This window comes from Colletes latitarsis, chromosome 7 (assembly GCF_051014445.1).
Source record: "Colletes latitarsis isolate SP2378_abdomen chromosome 7, iyColLati1, whole genome shotgun sequence".
In the NCBI taxonomy this organism is placed as follows: domain Eukaryota; kingdom Metazoa; phylum Arthropoda; class Insecta; order Hymenoptera; family Colletidae; genus Colletes; species Colletes latitarsis.
The window spans coordinates 20,279,200-20,300,041 of NC_135140.1; the positions used below are offsets into that span (position 1 = coordinate 20,279,200).

The 20,842-nt window shown below is 46.5% G+C and overlaps 1 protein-coding gene across 1 annotated transcript in view; it reads right to left on the minus strand.

Moving 5' to 3' along the window:
• LOC143343180 (disintegrin and metalloproteinase domain-containing protein 10) overlaps positions 1-20,842 on the minus strand; it is a 176,049-nt gene that overhangs the window by 98,061 nt on the left and 57,146 nt on the right. The window contains exon 4 of the mRNA XM_076767789.1: positions 17,890-18,011. Within this exon, the coding sequence (XP_076623904.1) occupies positions 17,890-18,011 (122 nt within the window). The remainder of the gene's footprint in view (positions 1-17,889; positions 18,012-20,842) is intronic.

A 20,842-nucleotide genomic window follows, 5' to 3' on the forward strand; every position in this document is an offset into this window, starting at 1 on the left:
CTTTTTCACCGTCAGCCAGAAAAACCGCCGGCATCTTTCTTTCTCGTAATGACCGCGTCTGCGGTCGGGGTCGTGTAATTTGATGATATTCTACACAAATATTAACATCCTTAATTTTTTAACCAGGCTACCTTTGGGTCCAAACGTTCCTGAACGACGTCCATTAACGCGAACGTGGCTCCAAATTAGACAAATTGAAACATACACGTTTGGTCAGCTTCACGTTCGAACGGAGAAACGAGAATATCTTTCTCTTTAAATACACTGAATTAAATACCAGAAAATTGAGTTAACAATCGCTCCTAACCAGTCTAGCATTAAATTGGACACGTTCATACCGAAGCAAACGAAGTCATACATTCTCAAATCGCGACCACTACACTCGATGCTAAAACGAAACATCAAAAGCCAATGCAAACAGTGTCAAGCATTGTTAAACTGACGGAAATGGGATGAAACATTCTGAAGCCAAAGGAGTCAAAATTCTTAAACGTTAGACACTGTCCTGAATCAAATCTAATGCTTTCGAGTCGAATGCTACCGTATTCGTGCGTTCAAAGCAACGAAAACCGGGCCAAACCCTTCTAAACCGAACCAATTCGACGCTAAAGCCTCCGGAGCCGACTGTTTCCCAACCAATTTCTTCCACTTTCAGTCGTTGGTTTTTCCCTCGGTTCGCCTTCCGATGCGTAGAGGCGCATCTGATTTATCGATGGCTCAATTATAATCGTAAATCCTCTTCCCGCTCGACGAATCGCTCCCTCGGGTGGCAAATGGAAAAAAACTGACCCCACCCTTTTCCGACTACTGCCACCCTGGGAGTTTCGATTCGCGGCGAACGAATAGAAGAGTCAGATCTGAATGGCTGATGAAATTCGGATGATTCTCTAACTGCACGGATGGTTACTTTGTTATTGGCGAATATTTGCATTTTCATGAATGTTTACGCGGTCGTTTATCGATGACAAAATCTACAAGTTGTTTCGAGACGCGCCGTACAGCTGGATAGTACGTTCAATTGATATAAAAATGTATAAAGAATCGTTTCGCTACGAGGATTTGATTCAATACGGTTTTGCTAACGCGTCTGACCATTGCTGGCTATTTCTACTGGCCTTTGTGTTCGGAAACGTTAACGGCGTTACGATGCTATCTCTTTCTTGTCGATCATTCTATCTTCTAAGTGGTTAGAAACAGTTAAAACAGATAGCATCGCGCCGCTACACCGTCCAACGTGCACAAACACTAACGCAACGATCGAACAAACCAGCCCAATCGTCCTCAAACGCGCGCGTACCGCTGCAAATTTTCGAAATTGCTTTTCAGGAATTTTTTTATTCCTTTAATAACAACTAACGCGTCCGATCTCATGAATACAAATGCCATTAAAATGAGTGAAACAAAATCGAGCGAGTTCGACGCACCGAGCATTCGAGTTAAACAAAAATATACGAATTTCCATGGAAGGTCCCGGCGTAAATTTGTTTTCGTGCATGCGAATTTCCGAGCTTTTTTTAATAACGAATGAAATCACGCAGACGACTCGTCCGGATATGAAAAATATTTAAAAATCGAAACAGAGTTAATTGATATTCTTGCGAATAAAAGACCGACGTAGCTCCGCGTTTTTTATGCTGCACACAGAGGGTAAACAACGTCGCTTGTCTGTAATTAGCCACAATTAATATCAATACGCACGCAGTAGTAACATCGCGGTTTGGTCAGACGCGTCTGACATGTCGTTGAGCTGTTCCACTGAGCTATGGTCCAAGTTTTATCCGGCGCATTATTCCGCATTCGGGGCCAACAATGGATCGTAATCCGCTAATATTCGACAAAGGAGTAACGTAATACATAGGGCAGCAATTTATTTCCATAAAAGGGTACAGCGTAATTCGTTTCAACGTCGTCGTACGTCTTTCGTTCAACGACCATAACCCCGGAATACAGGGATCCATCGATCCGGCGAAATTATGACGAAGAACTTTTCGCGCGAATGTTTCATCGTCTGGGCTGCCCAGTCACGGTACATTTGTTTCGCCCCTCCTCCCCTACCGACGCCAGATACGTTTATCAGAAGTTCTCGGAGCGTAAAATTTGATTTCACGACATCCATTCGGCCTGTTATTTCTTGCGGCGACGTCTTATCCACGTCGATCCGTTTAATCGTGCTCGGGGGGCGGGACGCGGAACGTCGAATCGGAAATTTCGATCGGTGGGAAGCTCGTTGCGCCCGGTTGTCGTTGTCCGGGACCAGAGTTAAGAGATTTTGCTCGTCGGTAAACTTCTCGAGAACCGTTTGATTTGTTTTGCTACTCAATGAAGTTCCACCGTAGGCATTTCGAGACCGATGTTCGCGAGCGACGACACCGCGCTGCACTTTGTCGATAATTAGCAGGGGCTGTAAACTCGAGATGAAACGTTCGCGTCGCTCCGTGGTTGCATTGATCGGACGCGTCGAGACGAAACTGGGGCTGAAAAAAAGTCCGCGGCCGTGCGATTTGGGTTAAATTATTTTAAGCGTGCGACTTTAAACATTTCTACCGCCGAGTGGTAGGAATATGCCTAATAGGTATGTTAATTTTTCATCGATGACAAATTACTTTCTCGCGTTCGTGTTTCCGATTCCTTTCTGCGATCGTTTTATTCTGAACGTTGCCCTTTGTCTGCGTTCAAAGGCGGCGGGTTCCCCTCCCTTGCTATTTCACCGTACAGATTGAAACGCGCGTCGTTTATTCGAACGGTTTTCATTCGATTCGCGCTACCTTTTATCCCTGGCCGCGTCACGTTCCCGTTTCGTTGAATATTTTACCCTTATCGGCGCCAGTATCGCGTTCCAACCGCCGAATTAATGCCTGCGGAATGGATATGAATTATTGTCGCGCCAATGACTAGCTCAGACTTTCGTACTCGGCGTTGAACGTATCCGTATTCAACGCGTGTACCGATTCATGCGCTTCACGTTACATTTACGGCCGACACGCGCGATTTCCACGGAATTAAAACGGAATTCTGGTATAGATTTTCTCCATTATTAGACTCTCATCATTGCCTGAAAAAGAGACGGTTTCTAATATTTCTCTGGCAAGAGTGTACGTAATTAAATTATCGATAAGATACAAAATAAAAATTCAGAAAGAAAAGCCCCTAATGTCTGTACTTCTTGAAGACGTTCACTTAGAAGCACACAGAGTGAAAAGGAATCGCGTTTTTCAAGCTGTAACCTCGTTAAGTAGAATCAGTCCGCGACTGGTCAGACGCAAACCATGCACCGGACGATTAAGAACTTTTGTCGTCGTGTTTCGAGTTGTCGCGAGGGGTGCCAAAAATTTGGCCACAAAACGGCCTGGCGCGGTAACCGATTAACAGTCGTAGTTCCGCAACAGTCGCGTCGTCGACGTACGAAGGAACACGGCGTACAGGCGTCTCTGTCAGAGAGATAATTGCGAGTAAATAATGCCACGGCGTGGCCGGGGCTCTATGGTCGCCATTCGTTGGACTGAAATTGCCGTAATAATAGTTACACACACCGGTACACGCGACGAGTGTGTCGCGAAAGAGGGACGAGGGCGGTCGCGGAGGGTAATAATAAAACCTGACCGTGGCAACGGGATGGAAAATGGAGGCGACGTCGGGCGTGTTCAGTAATTTTGAAAATTTCAACGCCCGTGACGGATGCGACTACAGAAGTTTCGTAATGCGGCTTGTTGATTACGATAATGACGGGATTACCATTTTGGAAAGTGGAGCACAGTGGTACGCGGACAATTGGGAGGTTAAACTAAATTTCGTACGCTGCAGGGCTGCGTCGTACGTCGTCGAAAAACATTTTGTCCAAGGCAAACTGGAATATCGAGTGGAGTATAAAAGCTAGGAATACCGTACGAAGGAGGCAGAAGTTGATCGACACATGGGTGGCTGTTTGTTCATGGGAATTAAAAGCAGTAAATGTTTATCTTTAATAACGAATCAATATTGCTGCACCACTGATGCAACAGCGTTATCAACATCACGGTCGATTTGTCAAACCAACCGCGACGTAAGGATAATAAATATTTGTCTAATTTCCCAGAGCCCCGCCTCGTCGTTGTTTGCCATTTTCGCAAAAACTCACGTTCCCCGTCGATTGTTTTACGTACACTCTAATCTCGTCGGAATTGCATGCAAAATTCAACATGCATTCATGTGCCATGCGTTCACCGCACATGTACTATGCGGCGCTGGCGGTTAGATGTTACACGCTCGTATACAAGAGATGACTTTGATCGAACGACCAAGCCAATCAGGAACTCAATTTGTCGAAGCTAATCCAGTTACGCGAGATATGAGCCGGTCTTTTCGTGAGCCATTATTATTGCAAATAATAACGCGATACCGAGCACAGTGCCGGGATGATTTAACATCAATCGGACAGGCTATTTTCCACGCGAACTTGACGTACGCAATGGACGTAATAGCTGGTTAAAAGTACGATGTTATGTTCCACAGACTTTTCCTGAATAACTGTCACCTTTATATACTACGTGAAAACATTTGCACAACCTCAAAACATCATAATTTGAATATTGATTCGATACTTAATGGGTTTGTTGTAAGAACAAGTAGTGTGGTCAACCATTAGTCGGACATTCGATGCACCATGTAATAAATTTTTATTCAAGGGACAGTCGCTTGCCGAAGACAGTTTGTGGAACGAAACGCAGTGCGTTACGTTTGAAAAGACACGTTTCGATCCCATCAGCAACTTCTATAATGGAATTCAGAAAGAGGAGAGAATTGTCGGAGATATTGTAGGCGCCGCTACTTACCGCAAAGCTTTCTGAATCCATCAGAATTCAACACTCCGCCGTCACTCCATTCTAAACTATTTCATCTCTTTCACAATCGTCCTCGTTTATCTCCGTCTCGGAACAATTTTCATCCCTGAAAGGCCAAAGGGCGCAATCAACCCCCTGACACTCGACAAATTTGAATTGCAGTCACCTGAATCGCGAGCATTTAGAACGACAACGAGTTACGCCGAATTAATCGCTAGGAAAAGGGGGAACGACGGTTGATTGTTTGCGACGAAAGGGTTTTCCACCCTCCTCGTCGCAATTACGAACTTTTCAAAGAGGCCGAGCGTGTGTACGTGTACGAGCGTAACCGCGGACGCCCGGTTGCTTTTCATTAGAATTTATTATTCTCCCGCTAACTAAGCAGCGTAAACGCGCGACGTTTAATTTATATTTCCCCGTAAGTTACGAGCCCCCGGGTCCGCGGAGCCGCTTCCATCCACCTTCTAACAATCTTGCCGCGCGTGGTCGAACCGCGCGAGCGCCAAGCGCCAAAGTGAAAAATTAAGGGGAAGATATCGCGCCCGTTGGCTGGGCGATAACGAAACGACGGCGATAATTGCGGAAAGCTCGCGATAAAAAATAACAAACGACCCGATGTTTCGGCTGAAGGCTGTCGGAAAATGTCTGCTCGTAAATAACGCTGCTTTACCTCTGTTTCGAGGGCGAAAGATAATGAAAACTGAACCGCTCTGTTCGCACAGAATTATTCTTCCGACGGTCGTTGAACAAGTTCACGCCGTTTCCAGGCGAACTTGGTATTCGTATTCGACGGTAAATTTTAAAAATTATCCGGCACAGATTCGCCGACACTTTGGGGGAAACGCGCAACCAACTCGCTGGGAACGTCAATTTCGGCGAATTCGACGTTTGACAGAGTTGCCGCGAACTTCAAGCGTCGGATTTGCATATATTAATACTCGTTCTCCCCTGCGGCCTCGCGCCACGTTATTCTGGCCCTTCCATCACTGTTTGTCCGTCGCTGGAAATTTATTGGCGCGAACCCATCCGCCGTCACTTAAGGTAGCAGACTGATCTAGAGATTCCAACTTCGTGCCTGCTTTGCGCATCAATTTTGAATAATTCTGTTAAACCCGACGATCTAAAATTAAAGGAATCGTTGATCCAGGGTCGAAAAATAATCGATTTTTAACTGATGCACGATTCAAACTGAATCAGACATGCTCAAACATAGTCGAACATATCCTAAACCTGGGTATTTTGACAGTTCATTTGCCAATGTACATGGTGTTCGGCCACCCCTGGGAAAAATTTTAATGGGGGATTCTAGAAGCCAAAATAAGACGAAAATCAAGAATACCAATTTGTTGATGAAGGCTTCGTTAAACAGTTATTAACGACCTTACTGAATTTTTTTCTCAAAACTGCGCAAAATTTCGGGGGTATGTGTATTCACCAAAAATGATTGTAATTGACCCCCGCAACCAAAAATAATTTTTCCAGAACGATTCGAAATTTTTGAATTTAATTGTTAATAACTTTTTGGCCTCTAGAATCCTCTGTTAAAATTTTTCCCAGGGGTGGCCGAATACCCTGTATATTCTCCATACCCAAAACTTTAGGAATATCTGAGGAGTAGGTGTTTGTCAATGTTCGAGACCATTCTCTTAACTCTGTTGCCGAGAATCTCGGTACCGAAATATTGTACCGTCGACCATTCTCACCGGTATCGTATACGAGTGTATGCATTGTGCACTGCGAACGAACTGTGAACAGTTGTTCTTTCTCCACTCACAATCCATCCACACACGCCCTTCGTCTTCTCAACTACCGTGTTTTCGTCGCTCGGTTACTATTGATTCCGATTTTCTACGGGCGAAACGAGAATTCGAGATTGAACGTCCGTCTCCTTGGGCGTTCGACACTTGTCGTCAAGGATTCGCGAGATTTCCTAGCATGCTCTCGTCCTGGAAGTTTCCGAAGTGAATCTTCTTCCATCGAGGTCGAGAAATACGCGTTTTCAAATCGAATACGCGCAAGAGGATCGGAGGCTCGAGGTGAAAGTAGTTGTTCCGACCGAGGCAGGTTTTTCCCCCCCCCGGCCAGCGAATTTTTAATTCAATAGAATTATTCGAATCAGATTCGAAATTAATTTAATAACTGGCGCCTGTACGGGAAACGACGTGTTTCCATTCTGATAAAGCTCGCCCGGTGTGCGCGGGTTAAAAATTGTTCAGCAAAACGCGATTAAGCTATCTGACTGCAGAAGCTGGGGTCAGGCCAGACTGCGTTTCGTGCCGCGGAAAAATGTCCTCGCCTTATAGCTAGATGGGTTCCTTCACGCGACCCCTGCGCACGCCCCTTAAGACAAACTGGTCGACGAGAGGTGACAACATCTGGCCATTAGTATGAAATACCGCCACTGCTGACCGTATCTCACATTCACCCCTCTCCCTGCGGCATCATTTTTATACCTTTATACCCCATTAAATCCGCCCAACCTTTGCACCCTTCTACCCTCGCCCCACACCATCGCCGTAGAAACTGACATCGCTCGTGTCCCGCGACGTTTCTCGATTCATGGATGGGATTTCTTTCTCATTCAATCATTTCCGGTACTAGCGGACGCTAAAAATGATGGAAAACAGTACTAAATTCACTTTCGTATTTGGGAATCGATATTACGTGTCATTTGTTCCTGCAAGCTACAGCAGGCTCGGACTACTGGCGAGTAGTACAGGTTAACGGTATAGCAGACACTAATGTCTGACAAGTTACATGTTTGTACTACTCACTGGGAATTTATTTCACATTTTCTACATATTATACAGACTGCAGAATGCCATTATCTAGCATTGTATTAAGTCTGATCAAGCTTGGACTACAGGCAAGTAGTACAGATCAACGATATAGCAGGCACTAATGTCTGACAAGTTACATGTTTGTACTACTCACTGGGAATTTATTTCACATTTTCTACATATTATGCAGGCTGCAGAATGCCACTGTCTAGCACTGTATTAAGTCTGATCAAGCTTGGACTACTGGCAAGTAGTACAGGTCAACGGATGGCAGGCACTAATGTCCGACAAATTATGTGCTCCTACTACTTATAACTGCAAGCTGCAGATTACCATTACCAAATCTGATCAGAGTGGAGTTGCAAGTAGTACAGATAAACGGTAAAGAAGACCGATGGCTGACCAGTCGTGCACCCATACTACTTGCTATGGAATTTTACTGGAAAAATTCACAGTTAATTTGGAGAATAGTGTCCCACGATAAAACGATGTGCAATTCAGACGACACGCTGACAGCGTCCCGCCTGTTGTTTCGTCGCGACGCTAAACGTTCGCTGCAATTCCTTTCGCATTCGACGGCGTAGCTTCGCGAATGGAAATCGCGTTTACGAAACGAATTCGTGAAAGACATCCCGGCGGACATGCTGTTTCGGTCGCCGCGACAAAATACCGCAGCGTCGCGTAACAAATTCTCGTCGGACGCGCCACGAGCCGACGGAACAACGAATCCGTTCTCCCAAAAACTCGCATCCCCCGATTCAGCCGTGGCTGTAGAAGCTCGCCTCGCAGTTTACGAGCGCTTGCACCGCGCTTTATAGACGCCGGAAAGGTCGTTCAGCGGCGTGTTTTGCTTTTTTTTTCCTCCCACGAGCCGACCAATTTATATCCGGCCGCGACGGAGACATTTTTAAATCGAGACCGCGATGAATGTTCGCCGCCTTGAGAGATCTATGACCCCCCGTTCGCGCTTAAAGTTCATAGCCGCGTAAACCACGGCCGACAGTTCCCGCTGTACAGCCGCGTAATATATTCCCTGGTGGTCGTAAATTTCTAATTAAGCGGTAAATGAATATGAACCGCTTCCTATGTTTTTATCGCGGCCGGCTTAAGCTCCGGGTTAAGGCTCTGACCCCGTTTCGATGCCCTTTATCAACCCTTTACGCTCAGACTGCCTTCGTCGTGACTATCTGAACGTTCCCGATGGTCTCGGTCCTACGTACGCGTGTTTACCTTAACGTTGATCGTTTCACTGACCGTAAAGTAGACGAGCTCGCGTCCATGGAGACGTCCTCGTCCTTCGAAAACTGCCCAAAGTTCGTTTCCGTAATATCTATTGGAGTACTACGAGAAGACATCGATCTCGGAATGCCACCGAAGCGCTCAACCGGACGTTTAGTATTGGAAAATTCGGTTCTGAGGATTTGGAGATTCAGAAAGAAGTCGGAGGATATCGGGATCTGTCAACAGCTATCGGAAGATGTCAGGTAACTTTTAAACAAGACACGAAGACACAGATAGCACGAGAAAATATCAGAGGACGTTCAGAAATATTAAAACAGGATGTAGGGTGATGTTAGAGGATGTTGGGGGATATCTAAAAACGTCAAATCTGAAGTCATCGGAACATATACGTCCATTGTGCTCTGATTTCCAAACCTTTGTACATAAATAGGGGGCGTAAACTGTATTATGTAATATTTAACAAAAATGAAATTTACGTCAGCGTTCGAAGATTGTTCAGCCACGCGACGAAGACGACAAAAGGCTTTTACATCGGTGATTTTAGTGAACGCGACGCGAATGGTTGCTCAGTTATCATAAAATGGTCGAGACGGGGGAAACTTTTTCACGACCAAGGAATCACGAAGTTCTTGAGAACGAGGAACGAAGGGGGGAGGATAGCCTTCGAGCACGGAAGCACAATGTGCCCGGGATTCGGCGAACCGTGAAATGCTAAGAAGTAATTATCCTGTTACCACCAGCTGTTACATCCTCCCCCTTCGAGACGATGAAATTTGTTTCCGGCGCGACCTGTGCTCCTTCTTTCCTCCGGCTCATTCCATTCTCCCTACCATCTTGCTCAGGAAATATTTCTCCGAAAACAATCGTCGTGTGCATTAAAAGTCCGTAAATTACTTCCGCGGTTTTTAAAAGCCCGGCTAATTCAGTGAACACGAATTCTGCCGTCCGCGGGATTAACTGCGCCACTTTCTCGGTCCCGCGGAACGATTCGCGTTCGTCTCAATTTTCGAAACCGACTGGACGTTCCATAACGCGGCAATTTTTCGTTCAATTTCAACTTGATCGGGCTCCACCAGCGTGTCGCGACGAAAACGCGAGCGAAACTTTTAATCTTGGTACGCGTACGTCGACGTACCCCCATCCGCCGAAAGTTCGACATTATTAAACGTCATTCCCACGAAACCTTCGTTGAAATTGGTTTCGTAACCTCGGCAATCGATACGTGCCGTTATTCGCGACGCGATAGGTAATTTGCACCGCATTCCAAGCACAAATTTAGCGAACCTGGACGCGACGCGGGGGACCAACCAATCTTCGACGACAATAATTGCTGCTCGACGATCGCGAGAGAACGAAGGGTGAAGCTTTGACGAAACACGAATGCAATGGCGTGGATATTTATAGCGCTGGAAGTCGAAATATGCAACCTGTCCGACACAAAAGTCTGACGGAAAGCCGTGGAAGTCTGAGACAGCGGGGTGTTATTCCAGCTGCAATTCAACGAACTGGCGACGCGAGGAAAATAGCGTTAACTCCATTAGAACATTCGCTTTCGGATACCTTTCGCGTAATCTCGAGCAGTTTTGTCATTGTCGTCGACGCGGAATAAATTGGACGGAACGCTGGTCCGCTGTTTGGCCGTTGCCCGTAATTGCGAAGCGAATCGAAATAGTTCGAAAGGATATTTCAGTCGCCATTATACCGCTTAGCCGTTGTATCGAGTTAACGAAATAAAACCGTGCGTCGATGGACCGATTAGAGTTGCCCGCTGACGATTTAACACGATCTCGTTACGCTTGTTAAGAGAACGGCATCGGTCTTTGTACAATTAAAAACTGCAAGCATCGAAAGTATCGCCACCTGAAAGCGAAAGAATTCCCTCGAAACGAATCACCTGGAGCGCGTTTTTCCTTTTGGACGCGTAAATTAATTTCATTTGCGTCTAGTCGGCGCCTCTAACGAGTACACCAGGAACCGAATGAGTTTAATCAAGCCACTCGTTTCATCTTGAGTTCCTTGGTGTTGAAGTTCCAGGCCAAGACACTTCCTGTCATTTGATACTCGAACGCCATTGGGAAATTGTAATTACTCCGGCGCGAGGTATTGCCTCTCGATGCACGATGTTATAAATCGGCCAATAGTACCGAAGAATTGGACGCGAAAGACGTACAGGGTTATCGATGGACATCAGAGGTAGCAAAAATACACCAAAACTAACATCAGTCGTCAGACGCTATCGGGAGACATCCGATGCTACTATTAAACGTCTTAACTCACCGGAATGCTACATCAGATATCAGAATTTATCATAAGACATCCGATGCTAAATGGACATCGGAAATCATCCAAAGGCAACAACATCAAACACCTTTGGAAGACATCTGATGTTACTATCGAACATCGTGACTCGTCAGAAGGCTACAACAGAGATCACAATCCATCGTAAAACATCCGACGTTAAGTGGACATCAGAAATCATCCAAAGGCGACAGAAGGGAGCATTCGGAAAGACATCCGACGCTGTTAGCGATAACCAGACCTTATCGGAAGTAATTGAAAGGCGAACGACGCCACGAGAAGATACCAGAAGGTAACAAGAGACATCGGATATCACGAGAATGCGGCAAAGGCGCTAGAATGACGCCTGAAACTTCCTCAACATTTCACGCCCGCCTAATGCCCAGTCGTTGGACCGAAACTTTTCCACGGCGGCCCTTATTCTTCCCTAGTTACAAAGGGACGAGGCATCCAAGTATTGGCCCCAATTTCCGAACACCTATCCAACGTCGGGGCAAACTATTCCGAAGAGCTTCAGTGTCGCACCGCGGTGTCCGCATTCCAGGATCGATCCCGATTAAACTTTCATCCCGGCGGGGGCGACGGGAGGCTAGGGTCTGCCCCTTTCTCCCGTTCCTTCGATTAACAACCGGAAGACGAGTTTCCGCCGGGAAGAAGCGACTTGACCTCTCCTCAGGGAGGACATTCGAGGGGGGGCGGGGAGGGGGAAAGGTTGAGGCCAGGACGGATGGCGAGGACGGCGATGAAGCATTCGAGCAAACTCCGAGAGCACGGCGAACAAGACGATGAGGGGCGGCGGTCGGCGGAGCGTAAAATATGAAGAAGTAATCACCTCGGGTAGCAGCTGGCAGGACTTACTTCGAGACGAAGGTTAGAAGCGACGCTTCGAGGAGGTCCCGTGTGGCTGCGCGGCCTGGAACACCGGAAGGGAGGGGTTGTCGCGGCGTCGTTCGCGCGGGGGAGGGACGGCGGCGCGGGTGGAAGTCGTCTACGGGTCGTGGAAGCGGAGGACAGTAAATTCAGTGAAGCATAGATTGCAGCCGAGGGTTTCAGACCGGGGTCGAGCTTAATTTCGCGGCCACCTGGAAATCCTTTGGTACCATGCCAACTCATTGCCGGATTCATTCATAACGAAAGAGACGTACAGCCCTCAAAGGTATCGTGCCCGACCTGCCTCGTCTTTGTTTCCCTGGTAATTAGAAATGAACGATTTCGGCTAGGCGATTAAATCGACGGTTTCGCGGTCCCTGGTCCCGGCAGCCCGCGCTGACGCCTCTTTTTAATCCGAGATTCGAACGGTTCAAGTTCGATGACCACCAGGACGTTCGGTGTTCTCTATTTTTCTCCCCGTCCGCGGTTGAATTCAAGTTGTTCTTGGTGAACTTTCGTCGAGGATCAAGCATTTCCACGGAAAGGGACACGGAGTTCGCCGGAGGTCCCGTCTGAAAAAGCAGCAATTCCGGAGCAAGAACGTTCCCGGCTTCTTTGCATAACACAATATTCTGGCTCGACTAAGGGACTCCGATAAGTAAACCTCCGACGAGTCTGCGGGAAATCGCTCCGCCGAGTGTCCCGTTTCCGCAACTCCAATACCCAACTCTTTACCTACTTAAACGGTCATACGGCGTACCGACCGGAAGGGAATAAATCACCGCCGCCGTAAAATCCCTCAAAACTACCCTCCGAGAGAGACTAGAGGCGCGCCGGGGATTCAGACGATTCCCGAGATCGGCGCGCCCGGGGAAAACCTAGCCCGGGTTCAGACGGCCCGACAACGTAATTAAGACGCGTCGTCTCCGACGAGATGTCTCGGTAAAATGATACCCATCCTCGGACGAGTGTCCCAGTTACCAGACTGTAGGAAGCGGATGCTACGCCCCTTCTGGGCTCCGGTTACCACCGCGACCTCCTCTTCCCACGAAAAGCTCGCTCCTGACAGCGTCGCGGCGCCCGTTTCCCCATTTTTCAAGCGATCGGGTCGCGCCAGAGAAAAGTTCCAAGCCGCAAGTAGACTGTTCGGGGATGGGGGGCGGAGGGGAGGAGATGGCAGCCGATGAAAACCGTTCGCAGATGGAAATTGCTTTGGACAAATGGCTCGGTTGGAGATGTGCACAACGCCGTAGAATTCGGCCGACACCAGCGACGGAGGCGCTGGAGCACGAGGGAAGAGGGACGCGAAGTGGAGACGTTGGTTTCCTCGTCTTTCAGAGTCTTTAGAGAAAATTGCAATTCCTCGTAAGTGACAACCCTACCTTCCCGTCGGTAGACGTTTCTTTCTCTTCCCCTCGACTCTTAGATGATTAAAATTGGACGCCTAGCGAGGAAAGCTCCGAAGGAGATTGCAAAGTAGCTGTTTAGCGCTCCGCCGTAAGGGATGACGAGAAACGTTATTGTACGTCGTTCGGCCGTGGGTTTTCTACGCTGGTGCCCGGCGAATCCCTCGTTTCGATGCTAATTCCCGCGAAGACAGTGTCGCGCGAACCGGCTGCTGCCTTTTATTAGACTCGGCGAATCGCTGACTCCGCACTCCGGGGATTTGCTCGGACGTGCTCCACGTAAATTGAAACCTTGTTTCGTGCTTTTCGGGTTCGTTAGCGGCGAATTTTACGGCACGAAAGCTTCCGAAGAGGCCCGCGACTTCTCGTCGGTTGATTCCTCCGAACTTTTATCGATTCAGGACTGGGTTCAGGGCCCTGGATTCCGGACAAGCAGACGCGACTATCTATAGATAACGATTTTGTTAATCTAATATAAATATAAGACAGGAATGGGTTTAGAACGATAAACATAGATGTCTACCTTTCAAGTAAAAGGTGAAGAAGAACGATTTTTACAAGAATTTTTCCCTTAGAACTTGGAGTTGCCCACGAGAGCGATTCATACGATATCCTCAAAAACACGCACGTTATTTGCAAACGTTGAATGTATTATTCACTATAATATTGTCGAACCCCAAGTTGTGCGTAATTAAGAAAGTATAAAGTGTCTGATATAATATGATTTTAATACTAAAAAGAAAACAGTCTGTGCATCGAGTATAATTAAACACATTAAACGGAACTGAATTTCCCGGGGCCCTTGTAATTTAATGATTGATTGGTACAAGGGCGCAACAAGTTTAATTATCATCGGGTAGTTAATAAATACGACTCCGTGCGAGCGTGTTTCTATTGTCGCAACGCCAGGGCATTGGAATTCGACGCGTTGGGAACAGATGCCAGCGGGAAACGGAATATTAATTCTCGAATTAACACGTCTATCCTTTGTTTCGCGATTCCAAGGAAACAACGAGGAAAAATAGTACGCTAAACGCGACCGTTTAATCGCGAACACCTTTTGATATTTTAATGTCACGTAACGCGAGGTCAGCTCCCGTTTGAAAATGCAACTGATCGCGGTCGAGCGAGCGTAATATTTCCAGGTTCCCGTTACTAACTCCCGTTAAAATATTCATTAATAATCTTGGAATAGCGATAGAAAGGCCGGTGAAGCATAATCCGTCCCGGCGACGCTAGACCGAGCCCTCATATAAAACGCGTTATTAGGGTGAAACGCGACAGAAATTGCCGACGCTTTGAAGTTTTAATTATAAAAATCGCCCATCCGGTTTTCTTTCCTTGTCTCGTCACTGCGATGTAGTTTTAATCGCGGACGACCCGCCCTCCGCGACGACACATTCATTTCGCCGGACTCCATGAATATTTATGCCCTTTACACGCTCAAAGTTCGCGTTATCTTCGATGAAATTCCCAAATAACTCGGGGTGTCGCTGCTTTAATGGAAAAGTTCAGCCGAACGACAAGCGTTTCGTAGAGAATTCCTGGCCCGTCGAGAAATCTCCGACGAGCAAACAGCTTTCGCGCGTTAACAACTCAACGTAAACGCTTAACGAAATTCGACCGTTCGTTGGCCGTAACTTTTTCAGATAAATATAGAAAATTTCCGAACGTATCGAGGGTGGTAGAAGCGTCGAATAAACTCTTTGACCGCGAAACTGCCGTGCCTTTCAGCCGGTCTAATCAACCTGTCCGCCAAAAGTTCGTCGAAAATTATCCGACCGAGAGCAACCCCTGTCCCGGGGGCAACGCCACCCCGTAAAAAACTGTGGAAATGATATGAGGGCGCATAAAGTACCGCAGTGGTCGAGCGAACGGGCATATTGGAAACCATCCAATAACCCACTTGGCTTGCTGTATCGTTGCCACCGGAGGGAACGACGAATACAAAAAGTAAGAGCGTAAGGGGGGCGGCGGGACAGGGGGATGGAACGTAGCGTGGAACAGAAGCGGAGGGACACGCGAAACGAAACGAAAAAAAACAAAAGATAAAAAAAATATTAGAGGTAAACAAAGAACAGGCGAGAAAAAACGAGCCAGGGACACAAAACGAGAAACATGGAAGGGGTGTGAGGTGGCGAACGATAGGTGGCGCGAAAAAAGTCGTGGAAAAGGGTGAATCGTCGCGGTGGCGAAATTCATCGACCGCGGATGCCTCGCTCGGAATTTATTAAAGAATTTATCGGGTCTCGTAGCTGCCGCGAAATAAGTCCGAGAATCAATTTCGTTTCGCTTCTGTGTGTTCCCCGGATGCTCGAACGCGCGTGCGCCCAAATCACGTCACGCGTTATTGAAATTTCGTTACGCGCGGTCACGGGGGGTGCGTTTCAAAATCGGCGTAATCGGATAAAACGCGCGAAAAACGTTCGCGTGACTTGAATCTCGGACGCCTCTGTGCCATCTGGCAGCGACAAGCGACGCTGAAGCGTATTAAAAAAAGAACGAACAGACGCGGCGGTGGGAGGGGTACGACGGGAGAAAATGAAAAATATGTTTGCCACAGTATTTGGCGAACGTGGCGACCGACAGACGGGAAGTTACGCTCGCGTTCATGACACGATTCGATAAATTGATACACAGGTTTTTCTTTCGGTTATTATACACGGTGTCCCACTTAGCTTTGAACAACTTAAATACTCGCTTTTGAAGCGGCTAACTAAGCCACGTTGATGAGTTCTGAATCGAGAGCTCGGATTGCAGAGGCAACTCTGGCCGAATTTCACTATCAGAAGCAACTTTCCGCGGTTAACAAAGTCGAAAGTGAAAGGTCTTCTGAAACTTCATGCTCGGAAAACTTCGCTTTGCGCGATAGTTTTGCTCACGATACATGGTTAGAACGTAACCGGAAAACGCTTGTCCCAAGGAAATTTTGCTGAACAATGAAGGTACCGAACAATGATCATCGTTTGGGGAACGTTGAAACGACGAACCTTCGAAGAAACGATCCAAAGGAGGAACGGTAGATCATTTGAAAAAGAGGACAGTGCGTCGCGGATATATCTACGGCGGAATAGAACACAACGAACCAGATAGGAAGAAACACAAATGGCGAAAGGATCGGCGAGAGCATACACGCGTTTCCTTTGAACGTACCTCTACCTCGAGTCAGTCTTTGCGAGGCTTGTGGTTTTAATATACATGCGTTCACGTGTGCTTTGCGCGCCGAACCATCCGTCGATCCCATCGACTGCGTTTCGCGTCGAATCATAGCGAACGACTGAATATACAGGGCGTCCCGTTACCAACATGCTGCCTCAATATCTCCCCCATCTGTACAAATCAGTGACTTCCAAACTTTACGAAAAGGCCCCCAAAGCTTGTTTCCAGGCGAACACCCCGTGTAAAATTTAATATCGTCGAGATATTTCGCCGCGAGAATCGGTTGAAGACCAAACCCGGACCGCGGCGAATCGATTCGCTATCTGCATTTTAATTTCACCTACAGGATCCTGGGCCAAGGAAGAAAGGGAATCGTCGAGTGGCCCTTTCACAACCGACCAACCAGAATATCCCCCTTTCTCCTCTACTTTTTTTTTTCGCGCGCTCTTCGAGACTCAGGAACCAGCGCGGAGAAGAGTGCACTCATCGGATCAAGCGCGTGAGTTTTCTTCCTAGCTGCACGACGATCTCAAAATTGATTCTGTAGTCAGCGTGCACACAAATTGTCCAAATTTGTCTAAAGTATATCGTAAAAGGATGTTACTAAAAATGTACGAAATAATTTAAAGTAAAAAAGTCTTTAAATATCCTCTAAGTAGGATACTGATACGTAGAAGATATTTTGAAATGAAATAGATTAGCGAATGAGTTCTGACAGAATAATCAGGTTAACACACAAATTGACTAATGGATTATTGGCAGAGAAAGTGTATTTTAAGAGAATCCTATCCACGGAAAGGTAAATTAATAGATTCGAATGGTAGAGCAGGTCAATGATAATATTCTTTGTAACTCACGGAGGTTGGTTACTTCTTTAGCTAAATCAGCATGATAACTAGATAGTCGTTGGAGCTACGAATTCAAATCTGAAAGGTAATTTCAGAATTGCCGGCGGCAGCAAAAACACTGGGGTCCAAAATTAAGTGGAACAAGTGGTTCACTGTTCGTCAAGCAGGACGGAACACCATTAATGTAATTTCGCGCGAAAGCAGCCTCCATTCTGGGGATTGTTTCCTTTCGCCTTTTCACCAAGAACCGTGCAATTTTCAGAATTCGCAGATAACGAAGCGAGCTTTACCGTGTTTAAAATGCGAAAAAGTCAAACGCCCTCCTTATTTCGCGGTGGTTTCGTTTTATGCCCTCCGGCGTGCATTCCATTTTAATGAATTATCCACGCGCTACTAGTCGTCTTTGCTCGATCTACCGTGACGCGTTGCTCCGTTTTCGTCGGAGAAATTTTAAAAATTCAATGCTCACCCTCGAGCGTTCCGCTGTAAGCGTGCAGCGGATCGAACGCAATTTGCCGCCCATTCGATCCCTCGAAGACGACGTTCTCGTGGAATAAACTCGTGTCTCTCGTGAGTCTCATCTTGAAAATCCTGAAACAGCAAACACACAAACGTAACGTGAATCGTCTAAATAACAAGAATTAAATACGCCCTATGTCTGAATATTTCGGCTGACCAACGGCTGTTAAGATCTACTGGCAGGCAATTATTTTAATTTATTTTCTTTCCGTCGGATTATAAATAGGAAACAAATAATTACATCCTTTGATACGCGAGGAGATAATCAATTAGCCAATATTAGCAGTCGGTAATCTGCACGCCTACTAAGACTTCCACACATATTAGCCGAGTATATTGCTCTCAAACACTATAACCACCCCTAACTCATTAGTCGATTAAGATGTACAACGGAAAGGGAACCAGGAAAGCAAAATACGACGTAACAACAATAAATTTAACAACAGTCCTCTTTTGCCAAGTTTGAATTTACATTTACAAACGTCGATCGTCACTTTTCCGCCAAGTAATCAATTTCAGACTTTTCGCCGTTTACTATGATTAATTACTTTTCCCGCCACCTTTTTCTCCCTACGAAACGTATTGATATTATTTACGAACGAAAATGCTACAGTTTCACTTCGCGACGCGGAAATTCGTTCAACGTCTCGCTTCAAATTTCTGTCGAAACTTCTCGCAAGTAAACATAAATTTAACGACGGCGACGTTTTGCAACAAATCCGGACGGTGCAAGTACTGTTTAACGAACCAAATATCATTTAAATACAAACCTAACAATGGACATTTAATATGAATTATTTCTGCCCTCGTTACGAGCACTCAAGTTCTTGATTGTGTCATAATTATATGAGCATTCGTAAGTTTCGAACAAAAGACACGCAAAGCAAATATTTCGCCAAACTTCGTCGCCCATTGTTTGCAGCTTGCAACGATGTAAGGGCGTTTAAGAGCCATTATATATACATAGCCTAATTTGAGGAAGCGTACAATGCCCGACAAGGGAACAATTTTTCACTTGCAGCAGGCGTAACGAGGCTCAACAATTTCGACGGACGCTCGTAGCAAGGTTGAAGACCGCTGCACGAAGTAAAACAAACTCTACGGGCCAGTTTATCACGTAATGCTTGCATAATGCAAAGAAACAAAGCCCGCACGTTTCAGAGGATCCTTCTGGCGTACCACGGATTCATATTTGCAGATTCCATGCAACCCTACGATACATTTTCTTCTCGAAATCATTTTCGCATATATTCTTCGATCGTCCATTCTTAGCATAGAAAAATACATAACGGACAGTTCCGCGTCACAAATTTATTCTCTACAACGTCAGTTGAGAACCACTGCATCGGCTGAAACACTCTTCGCGGGACAATGTACCACATGACGATCGCACAATGGAAGGGAACAAAGTCTGTCCGGTTTAATTAGTCCCTTTTGCGCACCACAGACTCAGTTTTCCAGCTGGCGTGTAGCCCTACGGAAACTTCCTTCCCAGAATTATGTCCTCTCGTATCTTTGGGTCAGCCATGCTGCTAAAAATGTGACGGACTATTTACACTGGCTCGCTGTCGCGTCGCGTGACTCGAATCGCGAACTTTTGCTTGATTATCGAGGGAATTCCCCGTGATTTCGTATGAGAACCACTGCTCGAAACCAGCCGAACTTCACGGGATAGTGTGTCACATAATAATTGCACAATGTAACGTAACGAGGGCTGCATATTACGTTATAACCGGTCCCTTACGTGTTCCACAGACTCGCGTGGCAGGGTTTACATGCAACCGTGCTGCTGCACAATCGATAATCCCATCGGAGAGGAAGCGATGTTTTCACCTAATTATTGGCGAAGCCCGCGATAGGCTATCGATCGTAGCCGGGTCTCCTTTCACGAACGGTGCGTGGCTGATTTCAATTATTCATCGCGGAGAAAGCGACTGGTCCGCGTTTGCTCGCGCGCGAATGTCACAGTATTTAATGTAATTGATGAGACACTGAAAGCAACGCGCGCTGGATTAATCCAACGCTGATGAAGTGGTTACCGTCTACCGAGCGTTTTCCGCGCGATCGAACGGAGATTGATGAAACACGGTAATTTTCTGATCGTCAGAAAGATACGGACGGCTCCTGGGCATACACGATGTCATTAGCCATTGCTCTTTCCGCAGACGTAGCTGAGAACTTTCCCTTTCATCAGGATAGCAGACTGCTGAGAATGGTTATATACTTAACCCCTTCCCATGTCATTTAGCTCGTGATATATCATGTTTGGATCAAAATCTTCATCGCGAGTCAGATTCGTTAAAGTACGGGAAGGGGGTTAATCTCGCGAGTAATTATCTTCTAATTGTTGAAAAGAAATTGTAAGCTCTGTCTACGCGTGACGAGAAATGTTTAAGAGGCAATTCCCTGCACGAGTTGCTCCCATAAAATGTATATAATCCCCCGCGAAGGTCCGAGAAAATGTCAGATTGAACGGTAAGTAACAGATTACAGAATATGGACTTGAGAAACTGTAATGACAATATTGATGGAACGTGTCGATTCCGGTTCCGTGGCGATCGCAGCTTTCATCCGTCTGAGCCACCGACGTCGCTAAATTCGTGGATTTAGTTTCTGCGTGGCTAAAGTCACAGTCGAGGCGCAGGCATGTCTCCCCCCTCCCCTCCGTAGAAATACAGTTTCAATTTTGACAGGGTCGAACCTTGATCTAGTCGAAAAGTTTATGGATTTTACTTCTACGTGTTGTAAAGTCCCGTTCTGAAATGTTTCCATTCGAACCGGGTCACGTATGGGACGCGCGAGGGAGATAAACGTCCGATCCGACTTCCCTCGAAGCTACATCCCTTGTAACATCCGAAGGAGAGACAGGAATGAAGTCAAAATTGGAAACGAGAAATTCGATC